Here is a 23,859-nt window from a genome sequence, read left to right as displayed (position 1 = left end):
CTCCTCGCGTAGCCGAAACGCAGCCCCTTGGCGCTGAGATCCCCGACGAGGGATCCCACAGAGCGACTCTGGCACCGAGATCCTATCGGTGCTGCCATCACGTAACCACATAAACTAAACCCCGTCACCTCGGAGCCCCCTGGAGCTCCAGGAGCTTTGAGAACAAGAGAAAACCTTGCCGGTTTATTGCTGGTTTCTCCATCGTCTTTTGCGTTCACGGGACACACGGACCCGCTCGTTGCTGTTTTCCTTTGGACGTGTAGAAAAGCCGAATCCAGGGCCGTACGAGGCGTGTGGGGTTTGGGAGCAGCTGCTGCAGGGGGAACCGGAGGCCCCCGCTCCGGCCGGCCCCACGGGCTGCGGAGCTCGCTCCGCTCCGTCTCCAGAGACCCCGATTTATAGATATCTATATAATAGAATATAAGCGGCCCTGCCTGCAGCTGGGCCAGCTCGGGAGGTTGAGCTCGGTCACCAGGGACATTGCCACCAGGTCCCGGCTCACAGCAGATGTGACCTGCTCGTTTCTCTGGGCGAGCTCCGCGTTACCCCTGCGTGTACATGGCTGTTCCTGGAGCCACGCGAGCTCCACGTTACCATGTGCATGGCTGTTCCTGGAGCCGCGCGAGCTCTGCGTTACCGTGTACATGGCTGTTCCTGGAGCTGCGTGAGCTCCGTGTTACCCCCACGTGTGCGTGGCTGTTCCTGGAGCCACGCGAGCTCCGCGTTACCAACGTGTGTGCATGGCTGTTCCTGGAGCCGTGTGAGCTCCGCGTTACCGTGTACATGGCTGTTCCTGGAGCCACGCGAGCTCTGCGTTACCGTGTGCATGGCTGTTCCTGGAGCCGCGCGAGCTCCGCGTTACCCCCATGTGTACATGGCTGTTCCTGGAGCCACGCAAGCTCCACGTTACCGTGTGCATGGCTGTTCCTGGAGCCGCGCGAGCTCCGCGTTACCCCCATGTGTACATGGCTGTTCCTGGAGCCACGCGAGCTCCACGTTACCGTGTGCATGGCTGTTCCTGGAGCAGCGCGAGCTCCGCGTTACCCCCATGTGTACATGGCTGTTCCTGGAGCCACGCGAGCTCCACGTTACCGTGTGCATGGCTGTTCCTGGAGCCACGCGAGCTCCACGTTACCATGTGCGTGGCTGTTCCTGGAGCTCTGCGAGCTCCGCGTTACCCCCCTGTGTACATGGCTGTTCCTGGAGCCACGCGAGCTCCGCGTTACCGTGTGCATGGCTGTTCCTGGAGCCACGCGAGCTCCGCGTTACTGTGTGCATGGCTGTTCCTGGAGCTGCACGAGCTCCGCGTTACCGTGTGCATGGCTGTTCCTGGAGCCGCGTGAGCTCCGCGTTACCATGTACATGGCTGTTCCTGAAGCCGCGCGAGCTCTGCATTACCCCCATGTGTGCGTGGCTGTTCCTGGAGCCACGCGAGCTCCACGTTACCGTGTGCATGGCTGTTCCTGGAGCCACGCGAGCTCTGCATTACCCCCACGTGTACATGGCTGTTCCTGGAGCCGCGCGAGCTCCACGTTACCCCCATGTGTGCATGGCTGTTCCTGGAGCCGCGTGAGCTCCAACGACGGCAGAATCAGCTCAAGGCGCACAGTTCCGCCCGCAGCCCCGGGCGGCTGCGGATGCGCCGCGGCCGGAGGTGCCGCGAGTCGCCGGCGCGGCGTCCCGGCCCGTGTTTGGCGCTGACGCCGGTTCCTGTCTTGCAGCGAGAACGAGGCGCTGTGGCGGGAGGTGGCCAGCCTGCGGCAGAAGCACGCGCAGCAGCAGAAGGTCGTCAATAAGGTAACGCTCTCCCATACCAAGGGGTCGGGGCGCTCACGTGGGCGCGGACGTGGAGACGGAGCGACCAGACGGGCGCGGTGGCCTTGATTCGGTTCCAAAAGAGCTTTGGTCGCTGCGTCTCCTTCCCGTTACTGTGGGGTGTGGAAACGCGGCGGGGCGAAGCTGCTTTGGGGCTGGGAGTGTTGCGGTGCCCAGTTCGGTAGTGGGTTTACCCTTGACCGTCACCGTTGTGCTCGGGCTGCGGTCAGTGTTGTGTCCTGCTCCGAGCATGGGCACCCAGCACCCCGAGCTGTTTCTCTCTGTGTTATCCACACCCCTAACAGCTTTTCGTTTTTTCTCCTCACAGCTTATCCAGTTTTTGATTTCATTGGTGCAATCCAACCGTATCCTCGGGGTGAAGAGGAAGATGTAAGTCTGCATTTCTACCTCCAGATACCGATTTTCTGTCTGAGAGAATAAAGGGAGGATCGGCAGGGAGGGTCCCCGGAGCTCCGTGTCCTGCGGCAGCCTGGCCAGGGGGCCGTGGGAGCCTCCTCGTACTCGCTCCAGCATAAACCAGCCAACGCCACCGTGCCGCTGGTATCGAGGAGGGTTTGGCACGCCGGCCACGGAGCCCCGAGCAGAACCGGGGTGGCTCAGCGCTGTGCTGGGGGCAGCACCGCTGCCAGAACAGCCCCTCGGGGTTCGTGTCATCAGACCGAAAAGGACACGGCACAGAATCACAGAATGGCCTGGGTTGGAAAAGCCCTCAGAGATCATCGAGTCCAACCCTTGGTCCAACTCCAGTCCATTGACTAGATCATGGCACTAAGTGCCATGGCCAGTCTCAGTTTAAAACCCTCCAGGGCCAGCGAGTCCAGCACCTCCCTGGGCAGCCATTCCAATGCCTGACCACTCTCTGCACAGAATTGCTTTCTCATCTCCAGCCTAAATTTAAGTTTAAGCCCCGTTGTCCTATTGCTGATGCCTGGGAGAAGAGCCCAATCCCCACCTGGCTAGAACTGCCCTTCAGGTAGTTCTAGAGAGTGCTGAGCTCAGCTCTAAGCCTCCTCTTCTCCAGACTAAACAAGCCCAGCTCCCTCAGCCTCTCCCCATAGGGCTTGTGTTCAAGTCCCTTCCCCAGTCTTGTTGCTCTTCTCTGGACTGCTTTACCCCTCGCTCATTGTACCATTCAGTACTTAAGCGCCCTTAGTGATGAAGAACGTTTCAGGGTTAATTTGCTTTGACCCGTTAACAGTTCTGTGGTTTTGTCCCAGGATTGCGCTGTAGCACGATCGTTCCCCCCCTCCGTCGTCCTGTTGCCCCCATCCGACACCCCCAGGCCGGCCAGGTCCCGCTCCCGCAGTCCCGTTCACCCCATTTCTGGCTCTCATTGAGGTGTGAACAGGCGCTGACACCACCGTGTGTCCTTTTGTGCACAAGCCGTGCCCGGCAGCACCATATGGCAGACAGCACCACATCGGCCTTGATTAGTATTAATGAAGACAGTGGTTTAGATGGTGATAATGTCCCAAGACATGCCGGAATGATTTATCTCGTAAGGAGAGAGTGTTTCTCCGCAGTACCCGAGTCCATGAAAAGGGCCCCAGCATGGTCGAGCCCCCGCTGACCACGCGTGATCCATCTCCGGAGCAGTTGGCCGTGGAGCGGGGAGCCCGAGCAGAGCCCTGACAATGCAGGAGGTGACCGGGGACTATAAAACGTCCTCTGAGACCTGAGCTTTTACATTTCTGCTCAATCGACTTGCAAAACCTCACACAGGGGCTCAGTGTGTTCCCCTGTGTCGGGGGCTGCGCTGTACCCAGACACCTACCCCATGTCCCCGGACACCCAGACCTGCCCACGGTTGTGCCTTGTGGGTGCAGGTCACCCGGTTTTGGGCTCTGCCGGGGGGGGAGGTGATGCCCGAGATCCGGAGCCGGCGGCGCGGTGACTCCTGTGCTGTTTGGGAATGTTTTGCAGCCCCCTGATGTTGAACGACAGCAGTTCAGCACATTCCATGCCCAAGTACAGTCGCCAGTACTCCCTGGAGCACGTCCACGGCTCTTCCCCGTACACAGTAAGTACGGCGTGCACGCCAGGGGACGAGGACCCGGCTCTGTGCGGAGGGACACACAGCAGGCGCTTCTCCATCTGCTCTTACAATCATAGAACCATGGAATGGCTTGGGTTGGGTTGCGTTGGGTTGGGTTGGGTTGGGTTGGGTTGGGTTGGGTTGGGTTGGAGGGACCTTCCCAGCCCCCCAGTGCCCCCCCTGCCATGAGCAGGGACGTTTCACCAGCTCAGGGTGCTCAGAGCCCCGTCCAGCCTGGCCTGGGGTGTCTCCAGGGATGGTTCATCCACCTTTGTACAACTTACCGCTCACAACCTCTTTGTTTTGTTCAGCAAAGTCCGGGCCCAGAGAGTTGTGGTGAATGGAGCCAAACCCCATTGTTGGCCGGTCACAGGTTTTGCTCCCCAGGGCTCAGCACCGGGGCCAGTTCTGTTTAATCTCTTTATCAATGGATGAGGGGATCGAGTGCACCCTCAGTTTGCGGATGGCACCAGGCTGGGTGCAGTGTTGATGTGCTGAGGGTGGGATGGCCGTACAGAGGGGGCTGATCCATGGGCTGAGGCCAATGGGCTGAGGTCACCAAGGCCACGTGCCGGGCCCTGCACTGGGGTCACAACAACCCCGTGGGCGCTGCAGCTGGGGAACAGCGGCTGGAGAAGAAAAGGAGCTGGGGGTGTTGGTGCCAGCGGCTGAACATGAGCCAGCGGGTGCCCCGGTGGCCAAGAGGCCACAGGGTCCTGGCTGGTCCCAGCACTGGGGTGGCCAGGGGACCAGCGCAGTGACTGTCCCTGTGCTGGGACCTGGGGAGGATAAACCACGAATCAGTTCCTCGGGAAGCGGAGCTGGGTCGAAGCGGTGCCTGCGTGCTCTGTCACATCTGCTGAATCGTGTCTGTGGACACCGGCTCCAAGGCGGGGTGAGCGGAGCAAAGCCAAGGGCTGCGTGTGCACCCAGTAGTCCCCGATGTCCCCAAGGCTGTGGCGTTAAGGCCCTGAGAGGAGGGAGCAGGCGGTGGCTTTGGAGGTGAAGACGTCATCAGCGTGTAGTCCAGAGCAACCAAGTTCATGGGTGGGTGTGGGTGTTGATCAGAGCGTGGCCTTGTGACGGCGTGTGACCGTCTGCAGGAGGTGGCTTCACGGGGACACAGCGTTCTAGGAGGAGTCTCTGGAAACGCGTGCGCTGGACTGCCCTTCCCACTGCTGCTGGACCCAGTAATCCTGAGCTTTTCTCTATGTCCTTCCCACTGCTGCTGGACCCAGTAATCCTGAGCTTTTCTCTATGTCCTTCCCACTGCTGCTGGACCCAGTAATCCTGAGCTTTTCCTATGTCCTGACTGCTGCTGGACCCAGTAATCCTGAGCTCTTCTCTATGTCCTTCCCACTGCTGCTGGGTCTCAGTAATCCTGAGCTTTTCTCTATGTGCTGACTGCTGCTGGACCCCAGTAATCCTGAGCTTTTCTCTATGTCCTTCCAACTGCTGCTGGACCCAGTAATCCTGAGCTTTTCCTATGTCCTGACTGCTGCTGGACCCAGTAATCCTGAGCTTTTCTCTATGTCCTTCCAACTGCTGCTGGACCCAGTAATCCTGAGCTTTTCTCTATGTCCTCCCAACTGCTGCTGGACCCAGTAATCCTGAGCTTTTCTCTATGTCCTTCCAACTGCTGCTGGACCCAGTAATCCTGAGCTTTTCTCTATGTCCAACAAGGAGTTGCTCCCAAGCACTGAACCCTTCAAATGGGCTACACACTCGCTCCTAGGCCTGTGTGGGCTGAGCCTGCTCAGCCTAAGCACCCGCTGTTCCCACCTGGTCTCCCATCCAAGTACTGACCGGGCCCGACCCTGCTGAGCTTCCCAGAGCAGATGAGATCAGGTGTTCTCAGGGTGGTATGGCTGTATGTGTTATATATATATTATATATATGTTCCCCAAGTATATCCTGATGGTATCTGAGCTAAACCGTTTTTTCAAGGGCAGAGCAGAGGGGCAGGAGAACCTCTCTGACCCACTGACCACCCCCTTCTAACCCACCCCAGGTCCCATTGGCTTCCTGGCCACAAGGGCCAGTGCTGGCTCACGGTCATGGGGATGCCCTGGCTGGACGTCCCACCGGGACAGCATTGAAGCCGCCGATTCCCCACACCCAGTGATCCTGGGGAGCGTTTTAGCAGAGAACCGCAGTATGTGGCGCCGCTGCATTGCTCCCTGCCGCCCGCCCACCCCCTGCGCCAGCCCTGTGTTCCCCGGCCAGCTCCGCTCCTCTCTGATCTCGGCTCTCAGCGCCTCTGTTCTCACGCAGCCCCAGCGGCAGCTCTCGCAGCAGCCCCAGCCTGTCCCGGGATGGGAAGCATCCTGGATGCTGATGCTGCCGTAATCCTGCGGAAATAATGTGTTTTCACAATGAGTGTTAACGTGGCTCGAGACCTTGGTGGGGGTGAGGGACGGGCTGGTCCTGACCCGACGTACCCAAGATGGGTCCTGTGCCACTTGTTGGGCTTTGCTTATGTCACAGAGGCACCCCGAGGTTTGTTTAAGGGACAACAGGGTCCAAAACAACTTTTATTAAACCGGTGAGAAACAGGGTTTAGCACTCCAAAAGTGACTTGAATACAGGTTCGGGTATCAGTTGAGGAAAATTATTAAGGGGCAGCAGCTAATACAACAGGTGGTCCATGGGGTGCATGCACGTGGCTTCACCAAAACAACGCCGGAGCCGGCCTGAGTCCTGGAGGAGTTGCTCCCAAGCACTGAACCCTTCAAATGGGCTACACACTCGCTCCTAGGCCTGTGTGTGCTGAGCCTGCTCAGCCCACAGCACCCGCTGTTCCCACCTGGTCTCCCATCCAAGCACTGACCGGGCCCGACCCTGCTGAGCTTCCCAGAGCTGATGAGATCAGGTGTTCTCAGGGTGGTATGACTGTACGTGTAATATATACATTATATATAAATTCCCCAAGTATATCCTGATGGTATCTGAGCTAAACCCTCTTTTCAAAGGCAGAGCAGAGGAGCAGGAGAACCTCTCTGACCCACTGACCCCCCCCTTGTAATCCCCCCCAGGTCCCATTGGCTTCCTGGCCACAAGGGCCAGTGCTGGCTCAGCCCACAGCACCCGCTGTTCCCACCTGGTCTCCCATCCAAGTACTGACCGGGCCCGACCCTGCTGAGCTTCCCAGAGCAGATGAGATCAGGTGTTCTCAGGGTGGTATGGCTGTATGTATTATATATATATTATATGTAAGTTCCCCAAGTATATCCTGATAGTAGCTGAGCTAAACCCTTTTTCAAGGGCAGAGCAGAGGGGCCTGAACACAGTGTGGGGTTATTGTAAAGGGACACACGTACTCATAGTGAGTACGGAAAGTGCACACTCACGATTATGCGAGGAAATAATTTATACACGTGCTCGTATTGAGCACGGAAAGTTACGTGTGCAAATGTGCACGGAAAGTTACACGTGCTGGCTGTGGGTGCCCCTGAAGCTCCAAACACCCCCACCCTGGCTGTGGGTGCCCCTGAAGCTCCAAACGCCCCCACCCTGGCTGTGGGTGCCCCTGAAGCTCCAAACACCCCCACCCTGGCTGTGGGTGCCCCTGAAGCTCCAAACACCCCCACCCTGGCTGTGGGTGCCCCTGAAGCCTCCAGGGCCCCTGAAGCCTCAGGTTGAGCCCAATTCCAGGAGCAAAACTGAAAGTGTTGCCAAGCCGGGATCTATGTGGAGTGAGGAAGGGCCGGGGGGGTTCTCCACATCCCGCCTGGTTCCAACACCCCCGGGTGCATCTTCTCCTCTGGGGTTTCCTGGGCTGACAAGAGCTGATGCACAAAGAGCCCGTTCAGGTTCGCTCAAGTCTCCCCGTTAATTTGCTCCTTAACGAGAGCGATGTCAAAATGCAGCCGTTTCACGTGCTGGCGGCGTCCGAGCCTTTGTATTTCTTATATGTGTAGGTCTCAGTCGTGCGAATCGCAGCTTTTATTTGAGAATAAAAGAATGGGGTTTTAGTAGGAGAAAGCCGAAAACCTGCGTTGCTAAAGTGTGAACGATCCTGAAAAATAATGCAATATTTCTGGTTCTTAAATTCCATTATTTCCCAGAAAACGAAGCTTGGAGGACAGACACCCACGTTTTACTTTCCGCAGTGCTTTGGGTTGGCGATCATGTATTTCCAGGCGCCGCGTGGAGTCGCCCGTCGCCTCCGTGCTGGGGCGGGTGGGAGTCGGGCCCGTGCGATGTCCCCACGCGGGGGACAGCGTGTGGCCGTGCCCGGCGCCAATGCTGCGATTGTCATTGCAGGCTTCTTCCCCAGCATACAGCGGCTCCAACCTCTACTCCCCGGATTCTTCAGCCAACTCCGGTCCCATCATCTCCGACGTGACCGAGCTCGCCCAGTCCAGCCCTTCGGCGTCTCCCAGCGACAGCCTGGACGAAAGGTACGTGGCTGCTCTCCGCAAAGCCGAGCTTAGCTGGGTCAGGAGAGCGTGTTTGCCAAGGAGCCGGGGAGCCAGACAGCACTAAACCACCCCTGTTCTGTTCCGAATCTCCCAGGAGCCGCAGCTGGAAAACAGCAAAGCCGCTGGGACAGGGTTTGGGGCGCCTGAGCGGGACGTTGGGCCTGCCCCTCACATTCCTGCTTTTGTTCAGCTTTGGGGTTGTTTATTCCACGCGACACTCACTCCTTTCCCTGCCCCGTCTAGTGTGAAACTGTGCTGGGGGAACGTGGTTTCGTTTCCACAAGGAAACCACATTCCTTGGCCTGTCTGCTCCATCCCATGAAATTATCGGTGTCGCGGAATCACACGTTGTTTGGGTTGGAGGGACCTTCAGTGTCCCCCAGAGCCCCCCCGGCCATGCGCAGGGACATTTCACAGCTCAGGGTGCTCAGAGCCCCGTCCAGCCTGGTCTGGGATGTCTCAGGGATGATTCCCTTTTTCCTTCCTCTTTAATAGCTTATTGTGCCATTGGCACTTCCCATGAGGTGCTGAACCACCCACAAACGCCTTTTATTACCTTTCCTACCCTCTGCCAGGAGCGCTCACTCTCAGATACAGGCCATATGTTTGCTTTTGGGCCCTTTGCTCGGTCCTGTGTCCTTTCCAGCAGGACTAATTGTGCCTGTTCCGCCCCCAAACCCGTGAGTTGGGGCCGTAAAGGATTTGATCTGCAAAACCAGGGCTGCCCGAAGGACCCGCTTTCCCTTCCCATAAGACCAGCACGTCCGAAATGTGGGGGTGCCTGTGGACAAGGTCACTCCTGGCTGATGTGGGAGCCGTTAAAGTGCCGCAGCCCCTGTGGCGACGGCGACGCCACCGGCGTCCCCGCGGCGCCTTTAAAACGCTGCAGACGCTGCATTGAGAGCGTGACCACAGCAAAAGCTGCAGCGGTTTGACTGCGCTGGGGAGGCAAAACCAGCCTGTCCTTCCAAAATCCTCACCTAGAGCTGCCTGGGGGGTTGTCCTGTGGTCCCTGTGGTTGTCCTGTGGTCCCTGTGGTTGTCCTGTGGTCCCTGGGGGGCTTATCATCCTGTGACTCTGTGATTCCACGACTGTGTCGGGGCGCGGGGCTGAGCAGCCGGGAACACGCTGGGATTGCAGGAGATGCTGGAGCATCAGGGGAGCTGCTTAGGGTCAGAATCAGAGAGGAAATATTTAGGTGTGGGTGTTGTTCGGCCTCATCTTTGGGGCTGACCGGGCAGGCTTTGTGGCAGCAGTCACAGGGATCCCCGTTTGCCCTTTAGTGTGGAAGCAGCTCTGCGGGCCGACCAGCTCAGGAGCGCGGCGGGGTGAGTTCTTTACCCGCTCTGTGTCTCCCGCAGGAGCAGCCCCGTGGTCCGTATCAAAGAGGAACCCCCCAGTCCCGCCCGCAGCCCCCAGATCGAGGAGGCCAGCCCGGGGAACCCCCCGGCCGTGGAGACCCCGCTGTCCCCCTCCACCTTCATCGACTCCATCCTACAGGAGAACGACCCCAGCAGCACCACGGCGGCCGCCGGCGACAGCGCCCCCCAGCCCCCGCCCCCCGAAAAGTGCCTCAGCGTCGCCTGCCTCGACAAGTAAGTGCCGCGGGGACAGCTGGGTCTGCAGGAGCGCGGCCGCTCGCTCTCCGAACTGCCCGAAAGGAGCTTGGAGCCGGGGGGGTCGGGCTCTGCTCCCCAGGAACAAGCGCCAGGAGCAGAGGAAACGGCCTCAAGTTGCCCAGGGGAGGTTGAGGTTGGATGTGGGAACAATTTCTTCCCCAAAGGGCTGTGGGGCGTTGAACAGGCTGCCCAGGGCAGTGCTGGAGTCACCAGCCCTGGAGGGTGGACAGACGGACACGAGGTTCTCAGGACAGGGGGCAGTGCTGGGGTGGGTTATGGGTGGACTCAGTCTTGAGGGGCTTTTCCAACCAAAACAATTCTGTAATTCTATAAGCTGTTGTTTGCACTGTACAGCTTCCTCAGCAGGAGCAGGAGGGGCAGGGTGAGCTCTGCTCGGTGACAGTGACAGAGCCCAGGGAACGGCAGCAGATGTGCCGGGGGGGTCAGTGGGACATGAGGAAAAGGTTCTTCCCCAGAGGTGCTGGACACTGAACAGGCTCCCAGGGAGGGGTCACGGCCCCAACCTGTTCAAGAAGAGACTGGACACCGTCCTCAGACACACGGGGTGACCCGTGGGGTGTCCTGTGCAGGAACAGGAGCTGGAACCGACGATCCTGTGGGTCCCTGCAGCTCAGGACACTCTGTGATTGCCCACCTGGCTCCAGAGGAGGTGAACACGTTCTCACTCAGCCCTGGCTCACGGGACGGAGCTTGTGGCAGACTTAGGACGGAGCTTGTGGCAGACTTAGGCCGGGCTCAGCGGGCAGCAGGCTGGGAGCTGCTGGGTGACTTCTGATGGGGGATCAGCTGTGCACTCTTATGTCTTTTATCACCACACAGCGCTCGCAGATGCAACTGCAAGTGCTGCATGAAAAACTAGAAAGTTTTTTGGCCGTATCCAAGTGCCAGGAGCTTCTCCCCCGAGCGCGTTGAGATCTCGGCACGGTTCTCACATCTCAGCCCCCGTTCGCTCTGGGTTCTGGGGAAAACAGTGGTGGAGTTCAGGCTTTTCCTCGGAGCGGCAGGACGGGCTTTGTGTCCTTGCAGCAGAAAAGCGCTTTGGAGCAGACGCTGTTGGTTGGAGGGCGCTGCTCTGACTCGCAGCCCAGGGGTGTGAGTCTCCTCGCCGGTTGTGTCAGCCCGTCGCTTTGCGGAGCTGTAGCCACAAAAGCTGCGCCAAGAGCCGTCTCGCGTTACCATTTCACGGTGAGTGCAGCGTCAGCTGAGCTCTGCGGTTGAGCTCTGCTCAACAGAGCCCGGTCGCTGCCTTAAACCCCCCCGCAGTTGCGCAGAGGCCAGAAACACCGGCTTCCTCCAGCCTCCCATCCTCAGAGACGTTTGGAGCTTCGCCTATTTAGACCCGGCCAGGGCCTCTAGACCCGTCTGTCCCACCGATACCCGCCGGCCTTACAAAGAGACTCATTTTATTGTGCAGCTCATCAGAAGCTGAAACTGGCCATAGAAAGGTAATAAACATGAAAAAGGAAACACCGCCACTGAGTCACTCAGGGCTGTACAGAAGCAAAGGACACGGGAAACACTCCCCGTGCCCCTGCGGAGACTCCGCTCCAGCCTTAGAAGCAGCTTAGGACCATTTGAACAGAAAGGCTTGTGCTTGCTCACGTTTGGTGCTCCCTCGCTCCCGCGTTTTGCAGACAACACTGTGCTTCCCCACCTCTTGACGTTCCAGAAGGAAGGACTGCACCCCTTGAAGGTTCCCACACGTGGATCCATCCTGTTCGCCCCAGGAGTCTGTACAAGAGGCGCTGGAGCGCAAGGGGCACCCAGCGCTGGCCGGAGCGTGACCGGCGAACAGCAAACCTGTCCCCGCCACAGGGACCGGGAGCCAAAGTGTGAATTGGCAAAGGAATCCCCAAGCTCTGCGCTCCCCTCGGCTTGGATGGCACCGGTTTTGTGCCTCAGCATCCCCGCCTGTTCCTTGGGGTTACTGAACTCCCCGTGTCCCGTTGTAGCAGAGGGATATAAGGTCGGTGTTGCCGGCTCCTTCCCCGATGTCACCAGAGCCGCCCGTGTGCGCCGGAGCAGAGCAGCTCTGGGGAGACATTATTGCATCTCTTGGTAATTAAAGGGGGCTGATAAAAAGGGTGAGGACAGACTTTCCAGCAGAGCCTGTTTCCATAGGACAAGGCATGATGGTTTAAACTAAAGGAGGGAGATTCAGGCTGGATATAAGGACGGGTGGTGAGAGCCTGGCCCAGGTTCCCAGAGCGGTGGTAGATGAACCATCCCTGAGACACCCCAGGCCAGGCTGGACGGGGCTCTGAGCACCCTGAGCTGTGAGATGTCCCTGGGGTTACACCGGGTGACCTTGGAAGCTCCTTTTCCAACCCGAAGCATTCTGTGATTCCATCATTCCAAACCGTCCATCAGCCGCGGGTGCCCAGCGGGACCTGGAACGACACGGAACCGCAGAGGGAGGAGCTGCTGCTCGCAGCACCGTCAGCGAGCTGCTTTAACGGGGCAGCACGTCGCTTGTCACATCCCCAGGACGCGTCAGACCTGTCCCCGGCGCCCGTCCCGCGCTCACAGCTCCCGCTCACGCCAAACACACGTCGTGGTGCGTGGCACCGAGCTCGCGACCCCGCGGCGCCCTTTTCTGTGACATGTGCTGCTCGGGGTGAGCCGCGGGTACCGGGGAGGTGTCGACAGGCGGCTCTGACATCCTGCCAGCAGCGCTCGGCGATACCTGCTTTTCATCACGAGGCGCATTTCAGTTGTTCTCAGATGTACTGGAGACGAGCAGCCCGCGGGGCCGCAGGTCGCGGTGCACAGGGCCCCTTTGTGCGCCCCGCCGGTTGGGATTTCTTCCACAAGACACCCTTTGTCCGCGGGAATTCCACCCGAACCGAGAATCCCCCTTCATGTGAACAATGGTATTCAAGCAGCAGGTGACGGCACCGACCGTCGGGCAGCGAGAGGGAACGTCTGCCCGAAACGCTGGGCGGCGTCACCCAAACATTGTCCGCCACCCCCTGGAGCCCTTTCCGGAGCGCACAGCGCGCCGAAAAACACGGACACCGGCGTTATCGGTGTCAAACACGCATCCCGCGAGCAGCAGGCGCTGTCGGTGCTGCGCCAGCGTCCTCCCGGAGCCGCGCTCGGGGTGACGGTGACGACGGTCCCTGTGTCAGTGCCACCCTGCAGACCCACAGCCGGAGCGGCTCGTCCTGCTGAGGAGCTGCTGCCTGAGTTGGGCTGGGCTGGAGTGAGCCTGCGCTGTAACGAACCTGCGCTGTAACGAACCTGCGCTGGAATGAGCCTGCGCTGTAACGAACCTGCGCTGTAACGAGCCTGCGCTGTAACGAACCTGCACTGTAACGAACCTGCGCTGGAATGAGCCTGCGCTGTAACGAACCTGCGCTGTAACGAACCTGCGCTGTAACGAACCTGTGCTGGAATGAGCCTGCGCTGTAACGAACCTGTGCTGTAACGAACCCGCGCAGTAATGAACCTGCACTGTAACAAACCTGCACTGTAACGAACCTGCACTGTAATGAGCCTGCGCTGTAACGAACCTGCGCTGTAATGAACCTGCGCTGGAATGAGCCTGCGCTGTAACGAACCTGCGCTGTAACGAACCTGCACTGTAATGAACCTGCGCTGGAATGAGCCTGCGCTGTAACGAACCTGCACTGTAACGAACCTGCGCTGGAATGAGCCTGCGCTGTAACGAACCTGCGCTGTAACGAACCTGCACTGTAATGAACCTGCGCTGTAACGAACCTGCACTGTAACGAACCTGCACTGTAATGAGCCTGCGCTGTAACGAACCTGCGCTGTAATGAACCTGCGCTGGAATGAGCCTGCGCTGTAACGAACCTGCGCTGTAACGAACCTGCACTGTAATGAACCTGCGCTGGAATGAGCCTGCGCTGTAACGAACCTGCACTGTAACGAACCTGCACTGTAACGAACCTGCGCTGGAATGAGCCTGCGCTGTAACGAACCTGCGCTGTAACGAACCTGCACTGTAATGAACCTGCGCTGTAACGAACCTGCACTGTAATGAACCTGCGCAGTAATGAACCTGTGCTGTAACGAACCTGCGCTGGAATGAGCCTGCGCTGTAACGAACCTGCGCTGTAACGAACCTGCGCTGGAATGAGCCTGCGCTGTAACGAACCTGCGCTGTAACGAACCTGCGCTGTAACGAACCTGCGCTGGAATGAGCCTGCGCTGTAACGAACCTGCGCTGGAATGAGCCTGCGCTGTAACGAACCTGCGCTGTAACGAACCTGCGCTGTAACGAACCTGCACTGTAACGAACCTGCACTGTAACGAACCTGCGCTGGAATGAGCCTGCTCTGTAACGAACCTGCGCTGTAACGAACCTGCGCTGGAATGAGCCTGCGCTGTAACGAACCTGCGCTGTAACGAACCTGCGCTGGAATGAGCCTGCGCTGTAACGAACCTGCGCTGTAACGAACCTGCGCTGTAACGAACCTGTGCTGGAATGAGCCTGCGCTGTAACGAACCTGCGCTGTAACGAACCTGCGCTGTAACGAACCTGTGCTGGAATGAGCCTGCGCTGTAACGAACCTGTGCTGTAACGAACCCGCGCAGTAATGAACCTGCACTGTAACAAACCTGCACTGTAACGAACCTGCACTGTAATGAGCCTGCGCTGTAACGAACCTGCGCTGTAACGAACCTGCGCTGGAATGAGCCTGCGCTGTAACGAACCTGCGCTGGAATGAGCCTGCGCTGTAATGAACCTGCGCTGTAACGAACCTGCGCTGTAATGAACCTGCGCTGGAATGAGCCTGCGCTGGAATGAGCCTGCGCTGTAACGAACCTGCGCTGGAATGAGCCTGCGCTGGAATGAGCCTGCGCTGTAACGAACCTGCACTGTAACGAACCTGCGCTGGAATGAGCCTGCGCTGTAACGAACCTGCGCTGTAACGAACCTGCGCTGTAACGAACCCGCGCAGTAATGAACCTGCACTGTGATGAGCCTGCGCTGTAACGAACCTGCACTGTAACAAACCTGCACTGTAACGAACCTGCACTGTAATGATCCTGCGCTGTAACGAACCTGCGCTGTAACGAACCCATGCAGTAATGAACCTGCGCTGTAACGAACCTGCGCTGTAACGAACCCGCGCAGTAATGAACCTGCACTGTGATGAGCCTGCACTGTAAAGAACCTGCGCTGTAACGAACCCACACAGTAATGAACCTGCACTGTAATGAGCCTGCGCTGTAACGAACCTGCACTGTAACAAACCTGCACTGTAACGAACCTGCACTGTAATGATCCTGCGCTGTAACGAACCTGCGCTGTAACGAACCCATGCAGTAATGAACCTGCACTGTAACGAACCTGCGCTGTAATGAACCCGCGCAGTAACGAACCTGCACTGTAATGAGCCTGCGCTGTAATGAACCTGCGCTGTAACGAACCCATGCAGTAATGAACCTGCACTGTAACGAACCTGCGCTGTAACGAACCTGCACTGTAATGAACCCGCGCAGTAATGAACCTGCACTGTAATGAACCTGTGCCGTAACGAACCTGTGCCGTAATGAACCCGCGCTGTAACAAGCCTGTGCTGTAACGACCCTGCTCTGTAGCGAGCCTGCTCTGACCTCGGGTGCTTTGGCAGGACCCCGTGTTTGTGTGTTGGGTTTTTTTGTTGTTACCAACGCCGCACTCCGTTCCGCTTTTCCAACCCTATCGTGGGATAGCAACGGGGAAAAGGCTAAAAATTGGCGCCGCGTGGCGGAATCCTTGGGCAGCAGCTCAAAATACGGAGTGGCCGGCGGCGGCTGAGCTGTTTTCATCCCTTTGGGTGGTCCTGGCAGGGCGGGGAGGGGTGTGTGCGCCGCTCCATCGCTGGCTCGGGGAATGGAAAGCGCAGCTGCGAGCGGTGGAGCCGCTGCCAGCAGAACGTGCGCGCCCCGCGGGGACAGCCGGGGCCCAGCGGATTTTCGGGGCTGTTCTCCCATTTTAGGGTAACGACGGAAAAACGTCACATCCCGCTGAGTGCGCACCAAGGGGCTGCTCGCGCTGAGCTTTTCCCTAATGGGAAACACCCCAGATCGGGACAAAAATCTCTTCGGTATTGCCCTTAGGTAGCTCTGGCTAATGTACAGAATAATGCAGAAGATAATGCAACCTGTCTTGAGCTAAAATGCGTTTCTAAATTGGCATCTCACCCCCAAGGCTTGGGCAGAGCTGGTGGCTGCTGGGGGTGGTCCCGCGCCCCCGCGTCTGTGTGATTCTATATGATTCTATACGATGACAGTGACGTGATGGCCCGGAGAGCGCGCAGGGGCCGGGGGCTCCTGCTTCCCCACCGAAACTGCCCAATATGTTTGAAAAGAGAAGCGATTCCGGACCCCGCGGACCAGAGGAGCGCAGGCAGCGCCGTCGGGGACGCGCCCGGTGACGGGGTTAAGGATGGAAGGGACGACAGCTCTACTGGGGGGACTGGAGCCAGACTGGTGGCACTGGGAGCTGCTCAAGCGCCGCCTGTGACCAGCGGACACCTGAGAAGCACGAGCTGGAGCTCCACAGCAGCTCCCAGTCCTCACTGGGAAGGACGTTGCGCTGGTGACGGAGGCACGAGCGGCGCCGTAACACACGCAGGGCAGTGCTGGAGGCGGCGCGAGGAGCTGGCAGATGGAGTTTTCTCATCAGAATCTCTATCAAAATGGGCCCTTTTCCCAGGAAAAAGCTGTGGAGGGGGAGGCGTCGCCTGCCGCCTCCATCGCCGTGACAAGGGCTTTGGCGCAGCTTGGCCGGGGCCGCCGCGGCATCGGCGTTAACCACGCGGCTGTGCCGGGAGGAGAGGCGGCGGCGGGGAGAGCCGCTCCGCTGAGTAAGGAGGGGTTATTATCACAGTGCTGCTGCTCAGGCTGTAAAACAGCCCACACAGAGCGAGACCACCCCAGGCTGCCTCTCGGCACTTCATCACACGGAAACGCCGACTCCGGGGGCTCGGGAGAGCGGCGCTGGAGCGAGATCGCAGCCCCGGCTCCGCTGGGCAGGGGGACAAAGCCGGAGCGGCTGCCAGGGGCGACGGGGAGCGGAGGGAACCAGCCCAGGGCTGCGGGTGGGACGGGGTTATTGGCCTCCCCAGTTTGAGCGCTCCCTGCCCGGCACAGCCACCCTGGGGACAGGAGGAGCTCTGCGGTGGCACCGGCCCTGCGGCACCAACCCGGGATCCATCGTGTGTGCCAGGGATCCCGCCGTCGCTCTGCAGGGCCTGATGCAGGTGACATGGGACAACGATTTGGTGGGACCCTCATGCTGCAGCTCCCTGTGTCGTCCCCTGTTGATGGAGGTGACACGGGACACCAGTGGGACCCTCGTGCCGCAGCTCCCTGTCTCATCCCTGGTTGATGGAGGTGACACGGGACACCGATTCAATGGGACCCTCGAGCCGCAGCTCCCTGTCTCATCCCTGGTTGATGGAGGTGACACGGGACACCGATTCAATGGGACCCTCGAGCCGCAGCTCCCTGTCTCATCCCTGGTTGATGGAGGTGACATTGGACACCGATTCAGTGGGACCCTTGTGCCACAGCTCCCTGTGTCGTCCCTGGTTGATGGAGGTGACACAGGACACCGATTCAATGGGACCCTCGTGCCGCAGCTCCCTGTCTCATCCCTGGTTGATGGAGGTGACATTGGACACTGATTCAGTGGAACCCTCGTGCCGCAGCTCCCTGTCTCATCCCCGGTTGATGGAGGTGACATGGGACACCAGTGGGACCCTCATGCTGCAGCTCCCTGTCCTGTCCCCGGTTGATGGAGGTGACATGGGACACCGATTCAGTGGGACCCTCGAGCCGCAGCTCCCTGTCCCATCCCCGGTTGATGGAGGTGACATGGGACACCGATTCAGTGGGACCCTCGTGCCGCAGCTCCCTGTCCCATCCCTGGTCATTTATTTGCAGCCGGTGGCCCCTAAATGCGGAGCTTTGGTGTTCCGGCTCGTTTCTGGCACAAGGTTTTCCTCGCAGCCTCTTTTCCCTTCCTGCGACGATGACAAAATACACTTGATTTGCCGTCTGCGCGGCGCTGTGGGGCGAGGGGATGCGGCAGCTCGTGGGGACGGGGACATGAGGTGCCTGTGGGTGACTGAGCGGTGGCCGAGTCCTCGTCCCCGCTGTTGGGTGTCCCAGCACATTCTGGGCCCGGGGACGGCCCATGTCCCTAAGGGGTGACAGCAGAACCGCTGCTCTGCAGGACACGGGTGGCAGCGGGACCTGGGGACAAACCCCGCGGCGGGTACGGAGCCTCCAAGAAGCGATGGAGCTTCCCAGTGTGTTTCTGATTCACCCCACGCTGGAAACTGCAGCTTTGCACTCCCATAGAAACCACAGCATCATTTCGGTTGAAGAGACGCTCAGGAGCATCAATCCAACCATAACCCTCCCCGTCTCTGCCCCCTGTCCTGAGAACCTCCTGTCCGTCTGTCCAGCCCTCCAGGGCTGGTGACTCCAGCACTGCCCTGGGCAGCCTGTTCAATGCCCCACAGCCCTTTGGGGAAGAAACGGTTCCTAAATCCAACCTCAACGTCCCCTGGTGTCCTTGCGCTCGTGTCTCTGGCACCTTCCCCTCAGCTGCCGTGCTGGCTCTGCGCCCCCGGCCCCTCCTGAGCACCTTCCGGAGCCAAAAAGCTCCTTTCCAGGACAAAGAAGGTGACGGATGGAACCCGAGGCCACCGCAGCACCAGACCGTGCGATAACCGAAGCTGCCGCCGCTCCCGGTGCCAAATCTAGGGGGTTTGCTGTGACAAACAGGGCTGGTTTTCCCCACGTGCTCTTCGGGGAGCCCCGGGGGCAGCACCGTGGGGTTGTCTGTTATTCTGAAGCATCGTGAACATAAAGCACCGTGGAAGTGGAGAAGAAGGGGGCGCAGGGCCGGGTCCACTGTCACTGTCACCCCGCAGCCCGCCTGCCACGCGGTGACCGTTCTCCGGAGCTCAGTGTCACACTCCAAGGTCCAAACCAATTGAAAACAGCCCTTGCTGGGATGGCTCACCCACCTGCTCACTCATCCTGGGGCAGCTTCATTCTCTCCGTTGTCCCCAGAAACAGCCTCTCCCACCCAACGGCTCATTTTCCCCATCGCCAGAGGGTTTTTCTGGCCAGCAGAAAGCTGGAACATTCCCCAAAGTGCGGGGAGGGGGGTTCGTTGCCCCTTTTTTGTCTCGTATCCACGCGGGGATGTGACGATGTGGACCAAAGGAAGGCTCCAAACAAAGATTTGGCTGCATGAGCCCCGTGCCCGGCTGCCGGTTACCGAGCCCGCACCCCCAGAGCCTCCATTTGTTGCAGAAATCGGGGGGTTTATCAGCAATTCACTTGCCCTCGGGCCTCCGGGAAGGGGAGTCCTGGTGGTGTCTGCAGGCTGAGGATCAGGAGGAGACATCGCTGGGGTGCGAGCGCAACATTGGGGTCCCAGCGCCGCTCTCCTGCGCCGCTTTTGGGAGGGTCGATAGAGTCCCCGCAGAGCCCCAGCCCTGCCAGAGCCTTCCCAGCATTGACCTCCCCGCTCTCCTCTTTCTTCTGCCCAGGAACGAGCTCAACGACCACCTGGACACCATCGATTCCAACCTGGACAACCTGCAGACCATGCTGACCACGCACGGCTTCAGCGTGGACACCAGCGCGCTGCTGGACGTGAGTGTCGGCCCCACGGACCGCGGCGGCGATTGCCACACAGCCCGGGGTTCACAGGTCACACAGTCCCAGGATGGCAGGGGGTGAAGGGCCCTCAAAGCTCATCCAGTGCAGCCCCCCGGAGCAGGAACACCCAGCTGAGGTTCCACAGGAAGGTGTCCAGGGGTTGGAATGTCTGCACAGAAGGAGACTCCACAACCCCCTGGGCAGCCTGGGCCAGGCTCTGCCACCCTCACCCCAACAAGTTGCTTCTCCTCTTCCAGCGGAACCTCCTGTGTTCCAGTTTGCACCCATTGCCCCTTGTCCTGTCCCTGGTTGTCACCAGCAGAGCCTGGCTCCATCCTCCTGACACTGCCCCTTTCCATCTTGATCCCCAGCAATGAGTCCCCCCTCAGTGTCCTCTTGTCCAGCTCCAGAGCCCCAGCTCCCTCAGCCTTTCCTCACACGGGAGATGCTCCACTCCCTCCAGCATCTTGGTGGCTGCGCTGGACTCTCTCCAGCAGTTCCCTGTCCTGCTGGAACTGAGGGGCCACAGCTGGACACAAGATTCCAGGTGTGGTCTCCCCAGGGCAGAGTAGAGGGGCAGGAGAACCTCTCTGACCCACTGACCACCCCCTTCTAACCCCCCCAGGTCCCATTGGCTTCCTGGCCACAAGGGCCAGTGCTGGCTCAGCCCACAGCACCCGCTGTTCCCACCTGGTCTCCCATCCAAGCACTGACCGGGCCCGACCCTGCTTAGCTTCCCAGATCACATGAGATCAGGTGTTCTCAGGGTGGTGCGGCTACACATATTATATACATATTATATATAAGTTCCCCACGTATATCCTGATGGTATCTGAGCTAAACCCTGTTTTCAAGGGCAGAGCAGAGGGGCAGGAGAACCTCTCTGACCCACTGACCACCCCCTTCTAACCCACCCCAGGTCCCATTGGCTTCCTGGCCACAAGGGCCCAGTGCTGGCTCATGGTCACCCTGCTGTCCCCAGGACCCCCAGCTCCCTTTCCCTACACCGCTCTCCAACAGTCATTCCCCACCTTCTTTTTGCCGCCTTTCCCCGCACTCATCGCTCTTTCCTTTGCCAGCTCTTCAGCCCCTCGATGACGGTTACAGACATGAACCTCCCCGACCTGGACAGCAGCCTCGCCAGCGTGAGTAGCTGTTAAAACCTCTCCCGCCGTTCGAAACGGCTCCGGCGACGGGTGCAGAGCAGCAACGCGGAGCTGGGGGAAGCCACGGGGGGGAAATAATTCAATTAGCGCCGCGGCTTTCTCTGAGCAGCTCATACGGAGAGCGGGGCGGCTTCATCGCTCACCCGCGGTTAATTAGGTGCCGAGACCTCCCGCTCTCCCGCGAGCGCTGCCCCGAGCGGGGCCGGCGCTGGAGCCCGCGGAGCTGCATGTGGTTTCCATAAACCCTCCTTTTCCCTCTCCGCGCTCCCCAGGAGGTTTTCCCCACGCAAACTCCGCCAGGTGCTGCGTTCTTGCTTTGATTTGCTTGCGTGTCGTCAGCGCCGAGGCAGACGAGAGCCAGTCTAGAGCCAGTCTTGCCTGATAAAGGGATTTTGCACCAGATGATGATAATTAGCCAAACGTGGCGTTTTGTGGCTGCGCCGAGACGGCGATTGGAGCAGAGAGGTGGAAATTGGGGTCAAAAGCGGCGAGTCCCAAAGGCTGGGCCGCGGGGCTGTGCCGGCCCCAGCGCCGCCCTGCGACATCGCTCAGGATTTGCCCAAAATGGAACGATTCTGTAGGAAAAAAGGAGCAGGACACTGAGATAAGCAAGAGCTTGGACGCGCCGTGGGTCTGGCCCGGGTCAGACCTGGTCCAGTTGCCACATCACGAGTGACAAACTCTGCGCCTTCCTCCCCCATTTCTTTGGGTGTGAAGAGTGAAGATGGGGTAGCTCAGAAGTTAATTATTTCGTGTCGTTGAGCTGGGAGTTACACCATAAAACACGCGGCGGCAGGGTTTACTGAGCGCGGCTTAACCGGCGTCCTCTGATAGGCGCAGCTTAACCCTCATTAGTGCCGTTCCAGAGCGGTAACGAAACCAAATCCGCGCTCGGGCGACTTTCCCTGCCCGCAGGTGCTGTAAGAAACAACTGGGGGGTTCACAGAGTGAATCTGGAGGGGATTATTCACCCCAAGCGTTTTCCTCCCCTTAACGGTCCCGTCTCAGCCGTTCCATCCTGGGACAGGAGTGACACGGGATCGTGTCCCCGGCCGAGGTTTAACCCGCGCCGGCAATAGGGCGACGCAGCCCCTCACTCACTCCTCCCAATAGGGGAGAGAATCGAAAGGGAGGGAAAGCTTGGATTGAGATAAACACGGCGTAATAAAATAACACAAGTGCTTTAGTTGCTCTTAAGACTTTTCAATGAACACAAATTGATTCTGTGATAAACACCCAAATGTTTGTATGACCTGGTTTAGCGCCAGCTCTAGGTTCTGCTTGGACTCGATCTTAAGGGTCCCTCCCAACAACAACAATATATATGTCAAAAAACTAAACCAACGTGACCCGTTACAAACACGTCCTGAGGGTTTTCCCTGGGCTTGTAGAGCCCGAGGTGCAGAAGAGCTGATCGGTGACACCCGCGTCACCTGAACCGGCCCCAGGTGTGTCCTGGAGCCGGTGAGCTGCACCTTACCCTGTCCCAGCTCCGTCAACCACGTTTTGGGGCTGTAAATCACCCGTTGGGGCTGGAAATCACGGTTTGCTCCGCGACCTCTCTCCCGCAGATCCAGGATCTCCTCTCGTCCCAGGAGCAGCAGAAACCGGCGGAGACGGAGCCCGGCGCGGCAGACACAGGTACCCACGGTGGCGCAAGGATTGGCACCGCGACCGAATCGTTTCTCCTCCCAAAAAGCGGGTTTGGCTGGGAGAGATGGGAAAAGGGGGGTTGGGAGGGGCTGCGAAGCCCTGATGGGGGCGATGGAGCCGGGGGAGCCGGGTGTTCCGCGACGGGAATGAAAACCCGTCACATTCCATCAGAACACCAGCAAAGGTGTTTTTCCCGTGGGGCGCCGTCCCCCGTGTCACCGAGGACCCCCCGGCCCTCCCTAGGCTGGGACTAATTCTGGGTTTAGCCGAGCGCTGCGCAGCCCCGTGGTGGCGCTCCCGGGAGCCAAACCGCGTCCCTCTCGTCCCTGTTGTCCCCATGGGGGTGGCGCGTCCCCACTGAGCGTGTCCCCCCGCAGGGAAGCAGCTGGTGCACTACACGGCCCAGCCCCTCTTCTTGGTGGACTCGAGCGCCGTGGACGTGGGCGGCGGGGACCTGCCCATCTTCTTCGAGCTGGGCGAAGGGCCCTATTTCACGGACGGGGACGAGTACGCCGAGGATCCCACCATCTCCCTGTTGGCCGGGACTGAGCAGCCCAAACCCAAGGACCCTGCGATATCCTAAAACCGGGCGCGGCGGCGCCGAACAGGACGACTCACCGCACTGAAGGGAAACGCAGCCGCCCGCTCCCGCCTTGGCACAGACATTGCGAGCGCTCGCGCCCTCCGGCTCGTGTTTGCTTCCCCGGCGCCGCGCGGACCCCGATTGTGTGTGTGCTTCACCAGGTGTGTTCAGCCCGCTTCCCAGAGCCCGCGGCGCCGCCGGACGCGACCGCGGCTCCGCGTCCCCGAGCAGGCGGCACCGGGGGCGTCCCCTCCGGCGCCCACCGAGGGGGCAGCTCCGCGTCCCCCTCCCCGGAGGGGCCGATAGGATGGTTTTTAACGAGAGAAATAAAGGTTTGCGCTGCGGCGCCGGTGCCTGGGGTCCCGCTGTGGTCTGTGCGTCGCGCCCCGAACCCGCCTGCGTTTGATTTCCTCTCGCTCCGTGTGTTTCTTCGGGGGGTTGTTTCCCTGGTTTTTTTGCTTCGCAGTAAAAAAGAAACGACAAAATTTGTACATTTCCACTTGGGACTGTTAATAGTAAAAACTGTATTTTGGATTTTTACATGAGAGAAGAAGAACCCACTTCTATCTATATATATATATATATAAATATCTCGCCCTATATATACATACAAATATATATAAAACAAACGGTCTGTCACCTGCTGGCTTTTCTATGCTCAAAACCTTTATCTCTGTCCTGTGTTGGGGAAGCGGATGAGATAACAGCCCCGGATCGCCCTTTTTGCTGCGGGTCCCGGCGCCGGAGCTCCAGGTTTGTGCGTTGGAACCCTGGGCCGGCGCTCCGGCCTAAACCCCAGGCTGAGCTTTGCGGGACGTTTGGGAGCGTTGGAAGGTCCCTGCGTCCCGCTCGGTCGGCACGGAGGGGTCGCGGCGTCGGG

General features: G+C 59.3%; 1 protein-coding gene across 1 annotated transcript in view; it reads left to right on the top strand.

Annotated features, from left to right (window-relative positions):
* The window catches only part of HSF1 (heat shock transcription factor 1), a 65,944-nt gene extending 42,331 nt beyond the window's left edge, over positions 1–23,613 (top strand). The window contains exons 5-13 of the mRNA XM_082043970.1: positions 1,722–1,797; positions 2,144–2,205; positions 3,760–3,856; positions 8,138–8,274; positions 9,657–9,890; positions 19,466–19,571; positions 20,657–20,722; positions 22,315–22,384; positions 22,774–23,613. Of these exons, the coding sequence (XP_081900096.1) occupies positions 1,722–1,797; positions 2,144–2,205; positions 3,760–3,856; positions 8,138–8,274; positions 9,657–9,890; positions 19,466–19,571; positions 20,657–20,722; positions 22,315–22,384; positions 22,774–22,979 (1,054 nt within the window). The 3' untranslated portion in view covers positions 22,980–23,613. The remainder of the gene's footprint in view (positions 1–1,721; positions 1,798–2,143; positions 2,206–3,759; positions 3,857–8,137; positions 8,275–9,656; positions 9,891–19,465; positions 19,572–20,656; positions 20,723–22,314; positions 22,385–22,773) is intronic.
* The last annotated feature ends 246 nt before the right edge of the window (positions 23,614–23,859 follow it).

Source organism: Streptopelia decaocto, assembly GCF_964273445.1.
Source record: "Streptopelia decaocto genome assembly, chromosome: 2".
NCBI lineage: Eukaryota > Metazoa > Chordata > Aves > Columbiformes > Columbidae > Streptopelia > Streptopelia decaocto.
This window is presented reverse-complemented; position numbering and strand designations above follow the sequence as displayed.